At 48.7% G+C, this 14954-nt stretch overlaps 1 protein-coding gene across 2 annotated transcripts in view; it reads right to left on the reverse strand.

Moving 5' to 3' along the window:
- LOC112220220 (fibrinogen C domain-containing protein 1-like) overlaps window positions 1-1322 on the reverse strand; it is a 239916-nt gene extending 238594 nt beyond the window's left edge. For both annotated transcript variants that reach the window (XM_042302493.1, XM_042302492.1), the window contains exon 1: window positions 367-1322. In XM_042302493.1, coding sequence (XP_042158427.1) covers window positions 367-438 — 72 coding nt within the window. In that variant the 5' untranslated portion in view covers window positions 439-1322. The remainder of the gene's footprint in view (window positions 1-366) is intronic.
- Between the last annotated feature and the right edge of the window lie 13632 nt (window positions 1323-14954).

Below are 14954 nucleotides of genomic sequence, written 5' to 3' on the forward strand. Positions count from 1 at the left end.
GACTGGAGATAATATCACCGTATCTTCCGAGGCTTGCGTTAGGGCGAAAAAATAACCTATTAGCCCCCCACTTGATCGAAGGCTGGGTTACAAACTGTGACAGGAACAAGAAGTGCCAGAGCGAGGGGAGAGACCGCTGGGGAGAGAGTGGAGAGGCCGCTGGGGAGAGAGGGGAGCTCCGCGGCGCTACTCCCACAGAACAGAGCGATGCCCCAAAAATACAACAGGGCTTCGCTTCCCGCGGGAGGAACATTAAATACTGCGCCAAAGGTGCAACTGCCTGTCTGGCGCTCTATGCCAAACCTATAAAGCCTTACAACGTACAGCTGCCCTGGGAAAAGGGTTACATGGAGGCTTCCCACGTACCTGGTTTTTATGCCGTGGTCCATCTTCGAGTTCCGAAGTGCTGTTCATGATTCCCCGTCGGTCATTTACCATTCTCCGGAGAACCTTTAGACCAAAGCCGCCTGTTGGTACCAGGCGGGGGGAAAGGAGAACGCTCTATTAGTCTCTTTCCGGACGATCTACTCCATAGGACGGGGTGATAGCTCTAAGTGTTCACGTACAGAGGGAGAGAGAAGCTAAACTACTTCTCGACCACACGGGCTGGCTACGGTTCTAGAAGGAGTAATGGGGAAGCTACAGCCACACACATTGTGAGCTCATACCCAACGCACAGAACTGAACTTCTTTGCCTCTCTGGGTTGTAAATTCGGTTAATTTTGGCCGTTACCTTCGACAGGCAACAACCTATAACAATCAGAGATCAAAGAAAGTCAAAGTAAGAAAATGAACAGAGAATCCAATGAAAAGGTCACTTGGATAGCGGGAATATATTCCAAACAAATGTGTCTACTAAAAAAAACTCATTAGCGCTCTCCTTACAGAACTGCTCTCACCAATCGTCCAGCAAGTGCCAAGAATGTGTTATCCTCAGTATTGAAGAAGTAAAAAAAACAAATAGTTAGTTACTTCCAGACTGCCCCGTTTTGAGTGAAAAGGATAAAGCCAAGGTACAGTGCAATAGCCTATCGCCTGTTACATTGCTATGTGGTGGGGTTGATTTCTTCCCACAATTGAGTGATGACTGAAAGGCTCCGGTCAGCGGCAGTTTAGTAGCTGATATGCATGAGGATGGTTATTTCGCACAGATGCTTTTGCCAAGAGCGGTTCAGGCAGATTAGCGGGCTCGGTTCGTGTGCGGCGTGGGGCGCTCCGTGCCTCGGAAGCTGTCAATCAGCGCGTTCCCCTCCGTGCGCGAAGCGCGTTCCACCATGCTCTCGTTCTGCTCGACTGTTCTGCTGTGCCCTCCGCGCGCATCTGGCTGGTGCTGTGCCTCTGTCGCTGCCTTCTAATTGTTGTGTTGCTACCAACAGGCTACAGATGAAACATCTGGGTTGAAGCAAAAGCATGTCGTTGCCTGATTAACGTAAGCTACTTATTTTTCACAGCATGTGGATGCACAAAATATATGTACCATATGCAGCATAACCTACATTTGTTTGCTACCTAACTCTGATAACAGGTTATTAAATGGATTAGATATTAAACATAGTATGACACAGTTTGGCTATGTTTATAGCATATACACTGCCTTCAGAAAGTATTCAGACCACTTGATTTTTTACACATTTTGTTATGTTGAAAAGTAAGAATAAAATGTATTTACTTGTCCTTTTTGTCAAAGTTCCACACACAATACTATGTAAGGTCAAAGTGGAAAATAAATAAATAAATAAAACACAAATATATCTTGATTAATTAAGTATTCAACCCCGTGAGTCAATATTTTATAATCACCTTTGGCAGCGATTACAGCTGTGAGTGTTTTTGGGTAAGTCTCTAAGAGCTTTGCATAGCTGGATTTTACAATACTTGCCCATTATTCTTTAAAATATTATTCAAGCCCTGTCAAGTTGGTTGTTACCGTAGATTTTCAAGACGATTTAAGTCAAAATTGTAACTAGGCCACTCGGGAACATTCAATGTCCTCTTGGTAAGCAACTACAGTGTACATTTGGCCTTGTGTTTTTGGTTATTGTCCTGCTGAAAGGTGAATTTGTCTCTCTGTCTGGTGTAAAGCAGACTGAACCAGGTTTTCCTCTAGGATTTTGCTTGTGCTTAGCTCTTTTCCATTCACTTTTATCCTAAATAACTCCCTAGTCCTTTGCCGATGACAAGCATACCCATAGCATGATGCAGTATTACCTTAGTGCCTTATTGCACAAACCTAATTTAGGTCAGTATTGTGGAGTGACTAAAATGTTCTTGATCCATGCTCAGTTTTCTCCTATCACATCATTAAACTATGTAACAGTTTTAAATCACCACTGACCTCATGGTGAAATCCCTGAGTGAAATTCACTTCTCGACTGAGGGACCTTACAGATAATTGTATATGTATAAGGGCACAAGGTGAGACCCAAATGGGGACAGGCGAGAGTTCATAAACCAGGTCAGAGTCCAAACAGTACCAGACGATAGCCAGTCTCCAGGCCAGGCAGGGGTCAGAAACCAGATCCGAGTCCAAAACAGTACAAGGGGATAGGCAGGCTGGTAGTCAGAACAGGCAGAGTGGTCAGGCAGGCTGGTAGTCAGAACAGGCAGAGTGGTCAGGCAGGCAGGTACGGAGTCAGGACAGGCAACGATCAAAACCAGGAGGACTAGCAACAAACAGAGACTGGGGGAAATAGGAGCAAGGAAAACCGCTGGTTGACTTGGCAAACAAGACGAACTGGCACAGAGAGACATGAAACACTGGGATATATACACCAGGGACAATAAGCGACACCTGGATGGGGTGGAGACAATCACAAGGTAAGGTGAACTAGATCAGGGTGTGACAATACGTGGGGTACAGAGATGGGCTAGTCATTCATGTTAACCACACAGTGAGTCCATGTAACTTTTTATGTGACATGTTTAGCACATTTTTACTCCTGAACATATTTAGGCTTGCCATAACAAATAAGTTGAATACTTATTGACTCAAGACTTTACAGCTTTTCATTTGTAATTCATTGTAACGGTTGTCTTCCTCCTCTGATGAGGAGGAGTAGTAGCAAGGATCGGAGGACCAATGCGCAATGTGGTAAGTGTTCATGATATTTATTATAACTCAGAACACTAACGAATTAAACGACGACGACGACGACGACGACGACGACGACGACGACGACGACGACGACGACGACGACGACGACGAAATTAAACAGTCCTGTACGGTAAAAACACAGAACAGAAAATATAATCACCCACAACTCAAGGGTGAAAACAGGCTGCCTAAGTATGGTTCTCAATCAGGGACAACGATTGACAGCTGCCTCTGATTGAGAACCATACCAGGCCAAACACAGAAATACCAAATCATAGAAAAAGGAACATAGACTGCCCAGCCCAACTCACGCCCTGACCATACTAAAACAAAGACATAACAAAAGAACTAAGGTCAGAATGTGAAATACATTTGTAAAAAATAAATACAAATTGAATAAAATAATACACTTTGACAATATGGGGTATTGTGTGTAGATCAGTGACACAAACTCTCCATTTAATCGATTTTAAATTCAGGCTGTAACACAACAAAATGTGGAAAAAGTCTAGGGGAGTGAATATTTTCTGAAGGCACTTGCAATATGCAAGAGTGTCAGCATGAAATGCAATTGGAATATAGAATGCTAATAGGTGAGCATTTCCATGAAGTAGGTGCATCCGTAATGGTGCAGGGACAATTAAACATAGCCAGAGACATCAAGTTGCATTGATAAAAACATTTGTTTATTAATCTATTTTGTTAATTGTGCATGACAACAAGGATTCCCCTGGAGAAAAGGCATTTAATTACATTCATAGGTTTTTATTTAGCATAACAAAATGAGATGGAACACTCTTCACTTCCATATATGAAATATTCCATAACAGTGTCACTGTCACACCCTGACCATAGTTTACTTTGTATATTTCTATGTTTTGGTTGGTCAGGGTGTGAGCTGAGTGGGCATTCTATGTTTCATGTCTAGTTTGTCTATTTCTATGTCTGGCCTGATATGGTTCTCAATCAGAGGCAGGTGTTAGTCATTGTCTCTGATTGGGAACCATATTTAGGTAGCCTGGGTTTCACTGTGTATTTGTGGGTGATTGTTCCTGTCTCTGTTTTCACCAGATAGGGCTGTTTCGGTTTTCGTTACGTTTCCACGTTTGTTGTTTTTTGTAGTTTTTGTATTGATTCGTGTTTTACGTTTGTTGATTAAACATGGATCGCAATCTACACGCCGCATTTTGGTCCAACTCTCCTTCACCAAAAGAGAACCGTTACAGAATCACCCACCACAACCGGACCAAGCAGCGTGTCAACAGGCAGGAGCCGCAGGAGAGGCAACAGAGGCAGCAGGAGCAGCAGCAACTACAGTGGCAGAGGCTGCACTACTTGGAGAAATGGACTTGGGAGGAGATTCTAGACGGGAAAGGACCCTGGGAACAGCCTGGAGATTATTGTCGCCCCAAAGCCGAGCTGGAGGCAGCAAAAGCAGAGAGGCGGCATTATGAGGAGCTAGCATGGCAGAGCGGATGGAAGCCCGTGAGTCAGCCCCAAAAATGTATTGGGGGGGGGGCTCACAGGGAGTATGGCTATGCCAGGTAGGAGATCGGCGCAAACTCCCTGTGCTTATCGGGGGGCTAGAGAGACCGGGCAGGCACCGTGTTATGCAGTGGTGCACGGTGTCCCCAGTGCCGGTGCATAGCCCCGTGCGGTATATTCCAGCTCCTCGTATCGGCCGGGCTAGATTGAGCGTCGAGCCAAATGCCATGAAGCCGGCTCTACGCATCTGGTCCCCAGTGCGTCTCCTTGGGCCGGCTTACAAGGCACTAGCCTTGCGCTCGGTGTCTCCGGTTCGTCTGCATAGCCCAGTGCGGGCTATTCCACCTCGCCGCACTGGCAGGGCGACCGAGAGCATTCAACCAGGTAAGGTTGGGCAGGCTCGGTGCTCAAGAGCTCCAGTGCGCCTGCACGGTCCGGTCTATCCAGTACCACCTCCACACCCCAGCCCTCCGGTAGCAGCTCCCCGCACCAGGCTTCCTGTGCATGTTCTCGGTCCAGTACCACCAGTACCAGCACCACGCATCAGGCCTACAGTGCGCCTCGCCTCTCCAGCGCTGTCGGAGTCTCCCGCCTGTTCAGCGCAGCCAGAGCCTTCCTCCTCTACAGCGCTGCTGGAGTCTCCTGTCTGTTCAGCGCAGCCAGAGCTGCCAGCCTGCATGGAGCAGCCAGAGCTGCCAGCCAGCCAGAGCTGCCAGCCTGCATGGAGCAGCCAGAGCTGCCAGCCTGCATGGAGCAGCCAGAGCTGCCAGCCTGCATGAAGCAGCCAGAGCTGCCAGCCTGCATGGAGCAGCCACCAGAGCTGTCAGTCTGCATGGAGCAGCCAGTCTGCAGCGCAGCCACCAGAGCTGCCAGTCTGTACGGAGACCAGCCTGCCAGAGCTGTCAGCCTATATGGAGCAGCCAGAGCCGCCAGTCAGCATGGAGCAGCCAGATCAGTCAGTCTGCCATGATCCGCCAGTCAGCCAGACTCTTCCAGATCTGCCAGTCAGCCGGACTCTTCCAGATCCGCCAGTCAGCCGGACTCTTCCAGATCCGCCAGTCAGCCGGACTCTTCCAGATCCGCCAGTCAGCCGGACTCTTCCAGATCCGCCAGTCAGCCGGACCCTTCCAGATCCGCCAGTCAGCCGGACTCTTCCAGCGCCGCCAGTGCCGCCGGACTCTTCCAGCGCCGCCAGTGCCGCCGCCAGTCTGCCCAGTGCCGCCAGTCTGTCCAGCGCCGCAAGTGCCGCCAGTCTGCCAGGATCAGTTAGATCCGCCAGTCTGCCAGGATCCGCCAGTCTGCCAGGATCCACCAGTCTGCCAGGATCCGCCAGTCAGCCAGACTCTTCCAGATCTGCCAGTCAGCCAGGATCCGCCAGTCAGCCAGACTCTTCCAGATCTGCCAGTCAACCCGACTCTTCCAGATCCGCCAGTCAACCAGACTCTTCCAGCGCCGCCAGTCTGCCCAGCGCCGCCAGTCTGCCCAGCGCCGCCAGTCTGCCCAGCGCCGCCAGTCTGCCCAGCGCCGCCAGTCTGCCCAGCGCCGCCAGTCTGTCCAGCGCCGCAAGTGCCGCCAGTCTGCCAGGATCAGTTAGATCCGCCAGTCTGCCAGGATCCACCAGTCTGCCAGGATCCGCCAGTCAGCCAGGATCTGCCAGAACTGCCAGTCAGCCAGGATCCGCCAGTCAGCCAGACTCTTCCAGATCTGCCAGGATCCGCCAGTCTGCCAGACTCTTCCAGATCCGCCAGTCTGCCAGACCCTTCCAGATCCGCCAGTCTGCCAGACCCTTCCAGATCCGCCAGTCTGCCAGACCCTTCCAGATCCGCCAGTCTGCCAGACCCTTCCAGATCCGCCAGTCTGCCAGATCCGCCAGACCCTTCCAGATCCGCCAGACCCTTCCAGATCCGCCAGTCAGCCAGACTCTTCCAGATCCGCCAGTCAGCCAGGATCTGCCAGAGCCTTCCTCCTCTCCTGTGCTGTCGGAGTCTGAAGAGCCCCTTTGTCCCGAGCTGCCCCTCTGTCCCGAGCTGCCCCTCTGTCCCGAGCTGCCCCTCTGTCCCGAGCTGCCCCTTTGTCCCGAGCTGCCCCTTTGTCCCGAGCTGCCCCTCTGTCCCGAGCTGCCCCTCTGTCCCGAGCTGCCCCTCTGTCCCGTGTTATTAAGTAGGGTTGCCGTGGCTAGAAGGTCACGGAAGCGGACAAGGAGGAGGAAGACTACGGTGAAGTGGGGGCCACGTCCAGCACCAGAGCCGCCACCGCGGACAGATGCCCACCCAGACCCTCCCCTATAGGTTCAGGTTTTGCGGCCGGAGTCCGCACCTTGGGGGGGGGGGGTACTGTCACACCCTGACCATAGTTTACTTTGTATATTTCTATGTTTTGGTTGGTCAGGGTGTGAGCTGAGTGGGCATTCTATGTTTCATGTCTAGTTTGTCTATTTCTATGTCTGGCCTGATATGGTTCTCAATCAGAGGCAGGTGTTAGTCATTGTCTCTGATTGGGAACCATATTTAGGTAGCCTGGGTTTCACTGTGTGTTTGTGGGTGATTGTTCCTGTCTCTGTGTTTTCACCAGATAGGGCTGTTTCGGTTTTCGTTACGTTTCCACGTTTGTTGTTTTTTGTAGTTTTTGTATTGATTCGTGTTTTACGTTTGTTGATTAAACATGGATCGCAATCTACACGCCGCATTTTGGTCCAACTCTCCTTCACCAAAAGAGAACCGTTACAGTCACTTGTGTTATTAACTGCCTTTCAACTACCAAAATGGACGCATTGACTTCACATATGCTTACTCAGACAAGAGACATGGCAGTTGCTAAATGACCTTACAAAATGTATTTTCACCCCCAGGAGCAAATGTCCCCATTTGAATAAGAAAAGTTAGAGTGCATAGGCAGTGGTTTCCACACTTAGCATGCATTGTAGGGCTAGCTAGTGTAGCAGCAAGAGGTGGGGCTGTAGCTAGTGTAGCAGCAAGAGGTGGGCTAGCTAGTGTAGCAGCAAGAGGTGGGCTAGCTAGTGTAGCAGCAAGAGGTGGGCTAGCTAGTGTAGCAGCAAGAGGTGGACTAGCTAGTGTAGCAGCAAGAGGTGGGCTAGCTAGTGTAGCAGCAAGAGGTGGGCTAGCTAGTGTAGCAGCAAGAGGTGGGCTAGCTAGTGTAGCAGCAAGAGGTGGGCTAGCTAGTGTAGCAGCAAGAGCAGTGGGCTAGCTAGTGTAGCAGCAAGAGGTGGGCTAGCTAGTGTGTAGCAGCAAGAGGTGGGCTAGCTAGTGTAGCAGCAGAGGTGGGCTAGCTAGTGTAGCAGCAAGAGGTGGGCTAGCTAGTGTAGCAGCAAGAGGTGGGCTAGCTAGTGTAGCAGCAAGAGGTGGGCTAGCTAGTGTAGTGTGTAGCAGCAAGGGTGGGCTAGCTAGTGTAGCAGCAAGAGGTGGGCTAGCTAGTGTAGCAGCAAGAGGTGGGCTAAGCAAGGTGGGCAAGGCTAGCTAGTGTAGCAGCAAGAGGTGGGCTAGCTAGTGTAGCAGCAAGAGGTGGGCTAGCTAGTGTAGCAGCAAGAGGTGGGCTAGCTAGTGTAGCAGCAAGAGGTGGGCTAGCTAGTGTAGCAGCAAGAGGTGGGCTGCTAGTGTAGCAGCAAGAGGTGGGCTAGCTAGTGTAGCAGCAAGAGGTGGGCTAGTGTAGCTGGGCTAGCTAGTGTGGGTAGCAGCAAGAGGTGGGCTAGCTAGTGTAGCAGCAAGAGGTGGGCTAGCTAGTGTAGCAGCAAGAGGTGGGCTAGCTAGTGTAGCAGCAAGAGGTGGGCTAGCTAGTGTAGCAGCAAGAGGTGGGCTAGCTAGTGTAGCAGCAGCAGCTAGAGGTGGGCTAGCTAGTGTAGCAGCAAGAGGTGGGCTAGCTAGTGTAGCAGCAAGAGGTGGACTAGCTAGTGTAGCAGCAAGAGGTGGACTAGCTAGTGTAGCAGCAAGAGGTGGACTAGCTAGTGTAGCAGCAAGAGGTGGGCTAGCTAGCAGCAAGAGGTGGGCTAGCTAGTGGGATAGCTAGTGTAGCAGCAAGAGGTGGGCTAGCTAGTGTAGCAGCAAGAGGTGGGCTAGCTAGTGTAGCAGCAAGAGGTGGGCTAGCTAGTGTAGCAGCAAGAGGTGGGCTAGCTAGTGTAGCAGCAAGAGGTGGGTTAGCTAGCTAGCTGGGCTAGTAGTGTAGCAGCAAGAGGTGGGCTAGCTAGTGTAGCAGCAAGAGGTGGGCTAGCTAGTGTAGCAGCAAGAGGTGGGCTAGCTAGTGTAGCAGCAAGAGGTGGGCTAGCTAGTGTAGCAGCAAGAGGTGGGCTAGCTAGGGTGCAGCAAGAGGTGGGCTAGCTAGTGTGGGCTAGCAGCAAGAGGTGGGCTAGCTAGTGTAGCAGCAAGAGGTGGGCTAGCTAGTGTAGCAGCAAGAGGTGGGCTAGCTAGTGTAGCAGCAAGAGGTGGGCTAGCTAGTGTAAAAGCAAGAGGTGGGATAGCTAGTGTAGCAGCAAGAGGTGGGCTAGCTAGTGCAGCAGCAAGAGGTGGGTTAGATAGTGTAGCAGCAAGAGCTGGGCTAGCTAGAGTAGCAGCAAGCGGTGGGTTAGCTAGTGTAGCAGCAAGAGCTGGGCTAGCTAGTGTAGCAGCAAGAGGTGGGCTAGCTAGTGTAGCTAGTGTAGCAGCAAGAGGTGGGCTAGCTAGTGTAGCAGCAAGAGGTGGGCTAGCTAGTGTAGCAGCAAGAGGTGGGCTAGCTAGGGTAGCAGCAAGAGGTGGGCTAGCTAGGGTAGCAGCAAGAGGTGGGCTAGCTAGTGTAGCAGCAGAGGTGGGCTAGCTAGTGTAGCAGCAAGAGGTGGGCTAGCTAGTGTAGCAGCAAGAGGTGGACTTGCTAGTGTAGCAGCAAGAGGTGGGCTAGCTAGTGTAGCAGCAAGAGGTGGACTTGCTAGTGTAAAAGCAAGAGGTGGGATAGCTAGTGTAGCAGCAAGAGGTGGGCTAGCTAGTGCAGCAGCAAGAGGTGGGTTAGATAGTGTAGCAGCAAGAGCTGGGCTAGCTAGAGTAGCAGCAAGCGGTGGGTTAGCTAGTGTAGCAGCAAGAGGTGGGCTAGCTATTGTAGCCTCAAAATCAGAACACATCTCTGACTTTAGAGTGCGATAAAAATAGCATACAAGGAGTTTTACTATGACTGCTGCAATGCCTGGCCAGGCTAACCAAGTATTGCCTTCCTGCAGACAGACAATGTTTACGAAACACTTCAGTCTGGTTTTAGACCCCATCATAGCACTGACACTGCAGGTGGTATATTAGCTTTTAATGGCGTCAGACCGAGGCTCTGCATCTGTCCTCGTGCTCCTAGACCTGAGAGCTGCTTTTGATACCATTGATCACCACATTCTTTTGGGGAGATTGGAAACCCAAATTGGTCTACACGGACAAGTTCTGGCCTAGTTTAGATCTTATCTGTCGTAAAGATATCAGTTTGTCTCTGTAGATGGTTTGTCCTCTGACAAATCAAATGGTAAATGATGGTGTTCCTGAAGGCTCCATTTTAGGACCACTATTGTTTTCACTATATAGTTTACCTCTTGGTGATGTCATTCGTAAACCTAATTTTAACTTTCACTGCTATGCGGACGACACACAGCTGTACATTTCGATGAAACATGGTGAAGACCCAAAATTGCCCTCCCTGGAAGCCTGTGTTTCAGACATAAGGACTCGGACAAAACAGAGATGCTAGTTCTAGGTCCCAAAAAACAAAGAGATCTTCTGTTGAATCTGACAATTCATCTCAATGGTTGTGCAGTTGTCTCGAATAAAACTGTGAAGGACCTCAGCTTTATTCTGGACCCTGATCTCTCTTTTGACGAACAAATCAAGACTGTTTCAAGGACATCTTTTTTCCACCTTGAAAAAATCAGAAACTTTCTGTCCAAAAATGCAGAAAAATGTATCCATGCTTTTGTCACTTCTGGGATAGACTACTGCAATGCTCTACTTTCCGGCTACCCTGAGAAAGCACTAAATAAACTTCCATTAGTGCTAAACACGGCTGCTAGAATCTTGACTAAAACCAAAATATTATTCCAGTGCTAGCGTCTCTACACTGGCTTTCTGTTAAGGCTAGGGCTGATTTCAAGGTTTTACTGCTAACCTACAAAGCATTACATGCACCTACCTATCTTTCTGATTTGGTCCTGCCGTACATATCTACACATACACGACATTCACAAGACGCAAGCCTCCTTACTGTCTCTAGAATTTCTAAGCAAACAGCTGGAGGCAGGGCTTTCTCCTATATAGCAACATTTTTATGGAATGGTCTGCCTATCCATGTGAGAGACGCAAACTCGGTCTCGACCTTTAAGTCTTTATTGAAGTCTCATCTCTTCAGTAGGTCCTATGATTGAGTGTAGCCTGGCCCAGGAGTGTCAAGGTGAACGGAAAGGCACTGGAGCAATAAACCGCCCTTGTTGTCTCTGCCTGGCCGGTTTCCCTCTCTCCAGTGGGATTCTCTGCCTCAAACCCTATTACAGGGGCTGAGTCACTGCTTACTGGTGCTCTTCCATGCCGACCTTAGGAGGGGTGTGTCACTTGAGTGGGTTGAGTCGCTGACATGATCTTCCTACCCGAGTTGGTGCCCCCCCTCGGGTTTGTGCCGTGGGGGAGATCTTCGTGGGCTATACTTGGCCTTGTCTCAGGGTAGTAAATTGGTGGTTGATGATATCCCTCTAGTGGTGTGGGCGCTGTGCTTTGGCAAAGTGGCTAGGGTTATATACTTTCTGTTTGGCCCTGTCCAGGGGTATCGTCAGACGGGGCCACAGTGTCTCCTGACCCCTCCTCTGTCAGCCTCCAGTATTTATGCTGCAATTCTTTATGTGTCGAGGGGCTAGGGTCAGTCTGTTACATCTAGAGTATTTCTCCTGTCTTATCTTGTGTGAATTTAAGTATGCTCTCTCTAATTCTCTCTCTTTTTCTCTCTTTTCTCTCTTTCTCTCTTTCTCTCTCTCTCTCTCTCTCTCTCTCTCTCTCTCTCTCTCTCTCTGTGTCTCTCTCTTTCTCTCTCTTTCTCTCGGAGGACCTGGACCCTAGGACCATGCCTCATGACTACCTGGCCCGATGACTCCTTGCTGTCCCCAGTTCACCTGGTCATGCTTCTGCTCCAGTTTCAACTGTTTTGCCTGCGGCTATTGGACCCTAACCTGTTCACTGGACGTGCTACCTGTCCCAGACCTGCTGTTTTCAACTCTCTAGAGACAGCAGGAGTGGTAGAGATACTCTGAATGATCGGCTATGAAAAGCCAACTGACATTTACTCCTGAGGTGCTGACCTGTTGCACCCTCAACAACCACTGTGATTATTATTATCTGACCCTGCTGGTCATCTATGAACATTTTAGCTTCTTGGCCATGTTCTGTTATAATCTTCACCCGGCACAGCCAGAAGAGGACTGGCCACCCCTCAAAGCCTGGTTCCTCTCTAGGTTTCTTCCTAGGTTCCGGCCTTTCTAGGGAGTTTTTCCTAGCCACCGTACTTCTACACCTGCATTGCTTCCTGTTTGGGGTTTTAGGCTGGGTTTTTTGTACAGAACTTTGTGACATCTGCTGACATAAGAAGGGCTTTATAAATACATTTGATTGATTGATTGATCTTGGGCCCTGCGAAATACAATTTTAAAGGCTTCTCATCGAAGAGTACATTATGCAGTTTTAGGCAACTCTACACATTTTGCCATGGGGCAGGGAGAACATTTAGCCATTTAAAGCTTACATTACAGTGCATTTATGTTCAAAGTAACATTTTTAGGGAATACAAGAAGTATTGAGTTAAGAAATAAGTATTGTAGATGAGTAATAGTACATTGTATTGTATTGTATTAAACTGCACCTCTGAACTGCTTCCACATACCCTTTGGCCAAATTTGTTTTATACGTTGTTGCTAGCAATATTTGTAAAAAAAATATTTAAAAAAATGTATATTGATATGTATACATTTTATTTTGATCTGGCCACAGACCCACTGCAGTACCTCCGTACTACAGTGTGGACCCCAGTTTGAGAACCACGGGTCTAGCTAGCTAGCTGGTGTCCACGTTTCTAAGTCTAACACTGACTGTGGTGCAGCCAGATGCAGGGTCTGGAGCTACTGAAACCTGATCAGCTGGAGGAGGAAAGGAGAGAGGACCAGCCTCCTGGAAAACACGGTTTAACTCTCTGTGCCCACTCTGGCTGTAAGTGTGTGTGTGTGTGTGTGTGTGTGTGTGTGTGTGTGTGTGTGTGTGTGTGTGTGTGTGAGTGTGAGTGAAATTGTTACAGCTCTGTGTGTTGTATTGTTCTGACTGAGTCTTCTTTTGGCCATGCTTGTGAGGTTTCACGCATGGAGTGGCAGCAGGACAGATTGACAGAGCTGTGAAGAACCAACCGAGTCAGATGCCCTTACCAAAATGCCAGGGCTATAATTTGTAAAACGATTGTGTTAAAAAAAAGGCAGGAAAGGAGAGTGGGAGAGAAAGTGAGAGTGGCAGAAAATAAATTGAGGGGAGCGATAAAGAAAGATGGCGAGGAGAGATTGTGAGATAGACAGACAAGGACAAGCAAGGAGGAGAAGGTTAAATGTATCAGGTAAAGAAACAGAACAGAACTATGCCATCAACAGTTATGACATATTCAAATACACACAGGGTACACACACTGTACGCACACACAGTACACACACACACAGTACACACACACAGGGTACACACACACACAGTACATACACACGTGGTCTTTACAAACAACCAAGTTAAAGTCATTGAAGACACCCCCCACACACACACAGACTAGCGGTAAACGTAATCCAAGTGTCAGTCCCTATACTTTCATCAAAACACTTCAGTGAAAAATCAATAGGGGCCAAATTGAGCTGGGCCTGAGGAGAAGTCTCCATTGTTATTAATATATAATGATTGTCTTTCTTAAGCCCAGCTCTCCCCGGTTGGTGGGAAACCATCAAATGGAAAGTCAAAGGTATTGTAGTAGGTACTGTAGTGCATTGCAGTGTTGTGCTCTCTCTCTCACTCTCTCTCAATTCAATTCAAAGGGCTTTATTGGCATGGGAAACATATGTTTACAGTGACAAACCAAGTGAAATAGACAATAAACAAAAGTGAAATAAACGTATTAATTACTTAAAAATCATACAAAGTGATTTTCTGGATTTTTGTTTTAGATTCTGTCTCTCACAGTTGAAGTGTACTTATGATAAAAAATTACAGACCTCTACATGCTTTGTAAGTAGGATTACCTGCAAATCGGCAGTGTATCAAATACTTGTTCTCCCCACTGTATGTGAGAATGCTATTCATTGAGACTACGGCTCAGCGTTCTACACCATAGTGCCCTCAAAGCGCATCAATAAGCTAAGGACCCTGGGACTAAATACCTCCTTCTGCAACTGGATCCTGGACTCCCTGAGGGGCCGCCAGGTGGTAAGGGTAGGTAACAACACATCCGCCACGCTGATCCTCACCACAGGGGCCCCTCAGGGGTGCGTAATCAGTCCCCTCCAATACTCCCTGTTCACTCATGACTGCGCTGCCAGGCACGACTCCAACACCATCATTAAGTTTGCCGATGACACAACAGTGGTAGGTCCGACCACCGACAACGACGAGACAGCCTGTCGGGGGGAGGTCAGAGACCTGGCAGTGTGGTGCCAGGACAACAACCTCTCCCTCAACGTGACCAAGACAAAGGAGATGATTGTGGACTACAGGAAAAGAGGACTGAGCACACCCCCATTCTCATCGATGGGGCTGCAGTGGAGCAGGTTGAGAGCTTCAAGTTCCTTGCTGTCCACATCACCAACAAACTAACATGGTCCAAGCACACGAAGACAGTTGTGAAGTGGGCATGACAAAACCTATTCGCCCTCAGGAGACTGAAAAGATTTGGCACGGGTCCTCAGATTCTCAAAAGGTTCTACAGCTGCACCATCAATAGCATCCTTACTGGTTGCATAACTGCCTGGTATGGCAACTGCTCAGCTGGATGGCATACCATTGGAAGTATACCAAACGTTTTTGATATACTCAGAGGACCATTATTAGCATGTTTTAACCACTCCTCTATAAACAGTAGATTATCGGACACGCACCAAGGTCTGATTTCATTATTACTGAAACAGGATCCGTGTGGTATATATAAAGATCCAGTCCATTTAAAAAATTGGAGGCCTCTTACCCTTCAGTGTTGTGATGCAAAAGTTAAAAAGGTATTGTCAGATATTATTCATCCTAATCAGACAGGTTTTTTACACGGACGATACATTGGAGATAATGTAAGACAAGTTCTGGAAACAATGAAATACTTTGACATATCGGGGACACCAGGCCTGGTTTTCATAGCTGATGTTGAAAAGGCTTTTGAT

The sequence above is a fragment of the Oncorhynchus tshawytscha genome, linkage group LG20 (genome assembly GCF_018296145.1).
Source record: "Oncorhynchus tshawytscha isolate Ot180627B linkage group LG20, Otsh_v2.0, whole genome shotgun sequence".
NCBI lineage: Eukaryota > Metazoa > Chordata > Actinopteri > Salmoniformes > Salmonidae > Oncorhynchus > Oncorhynchus tshawytscha.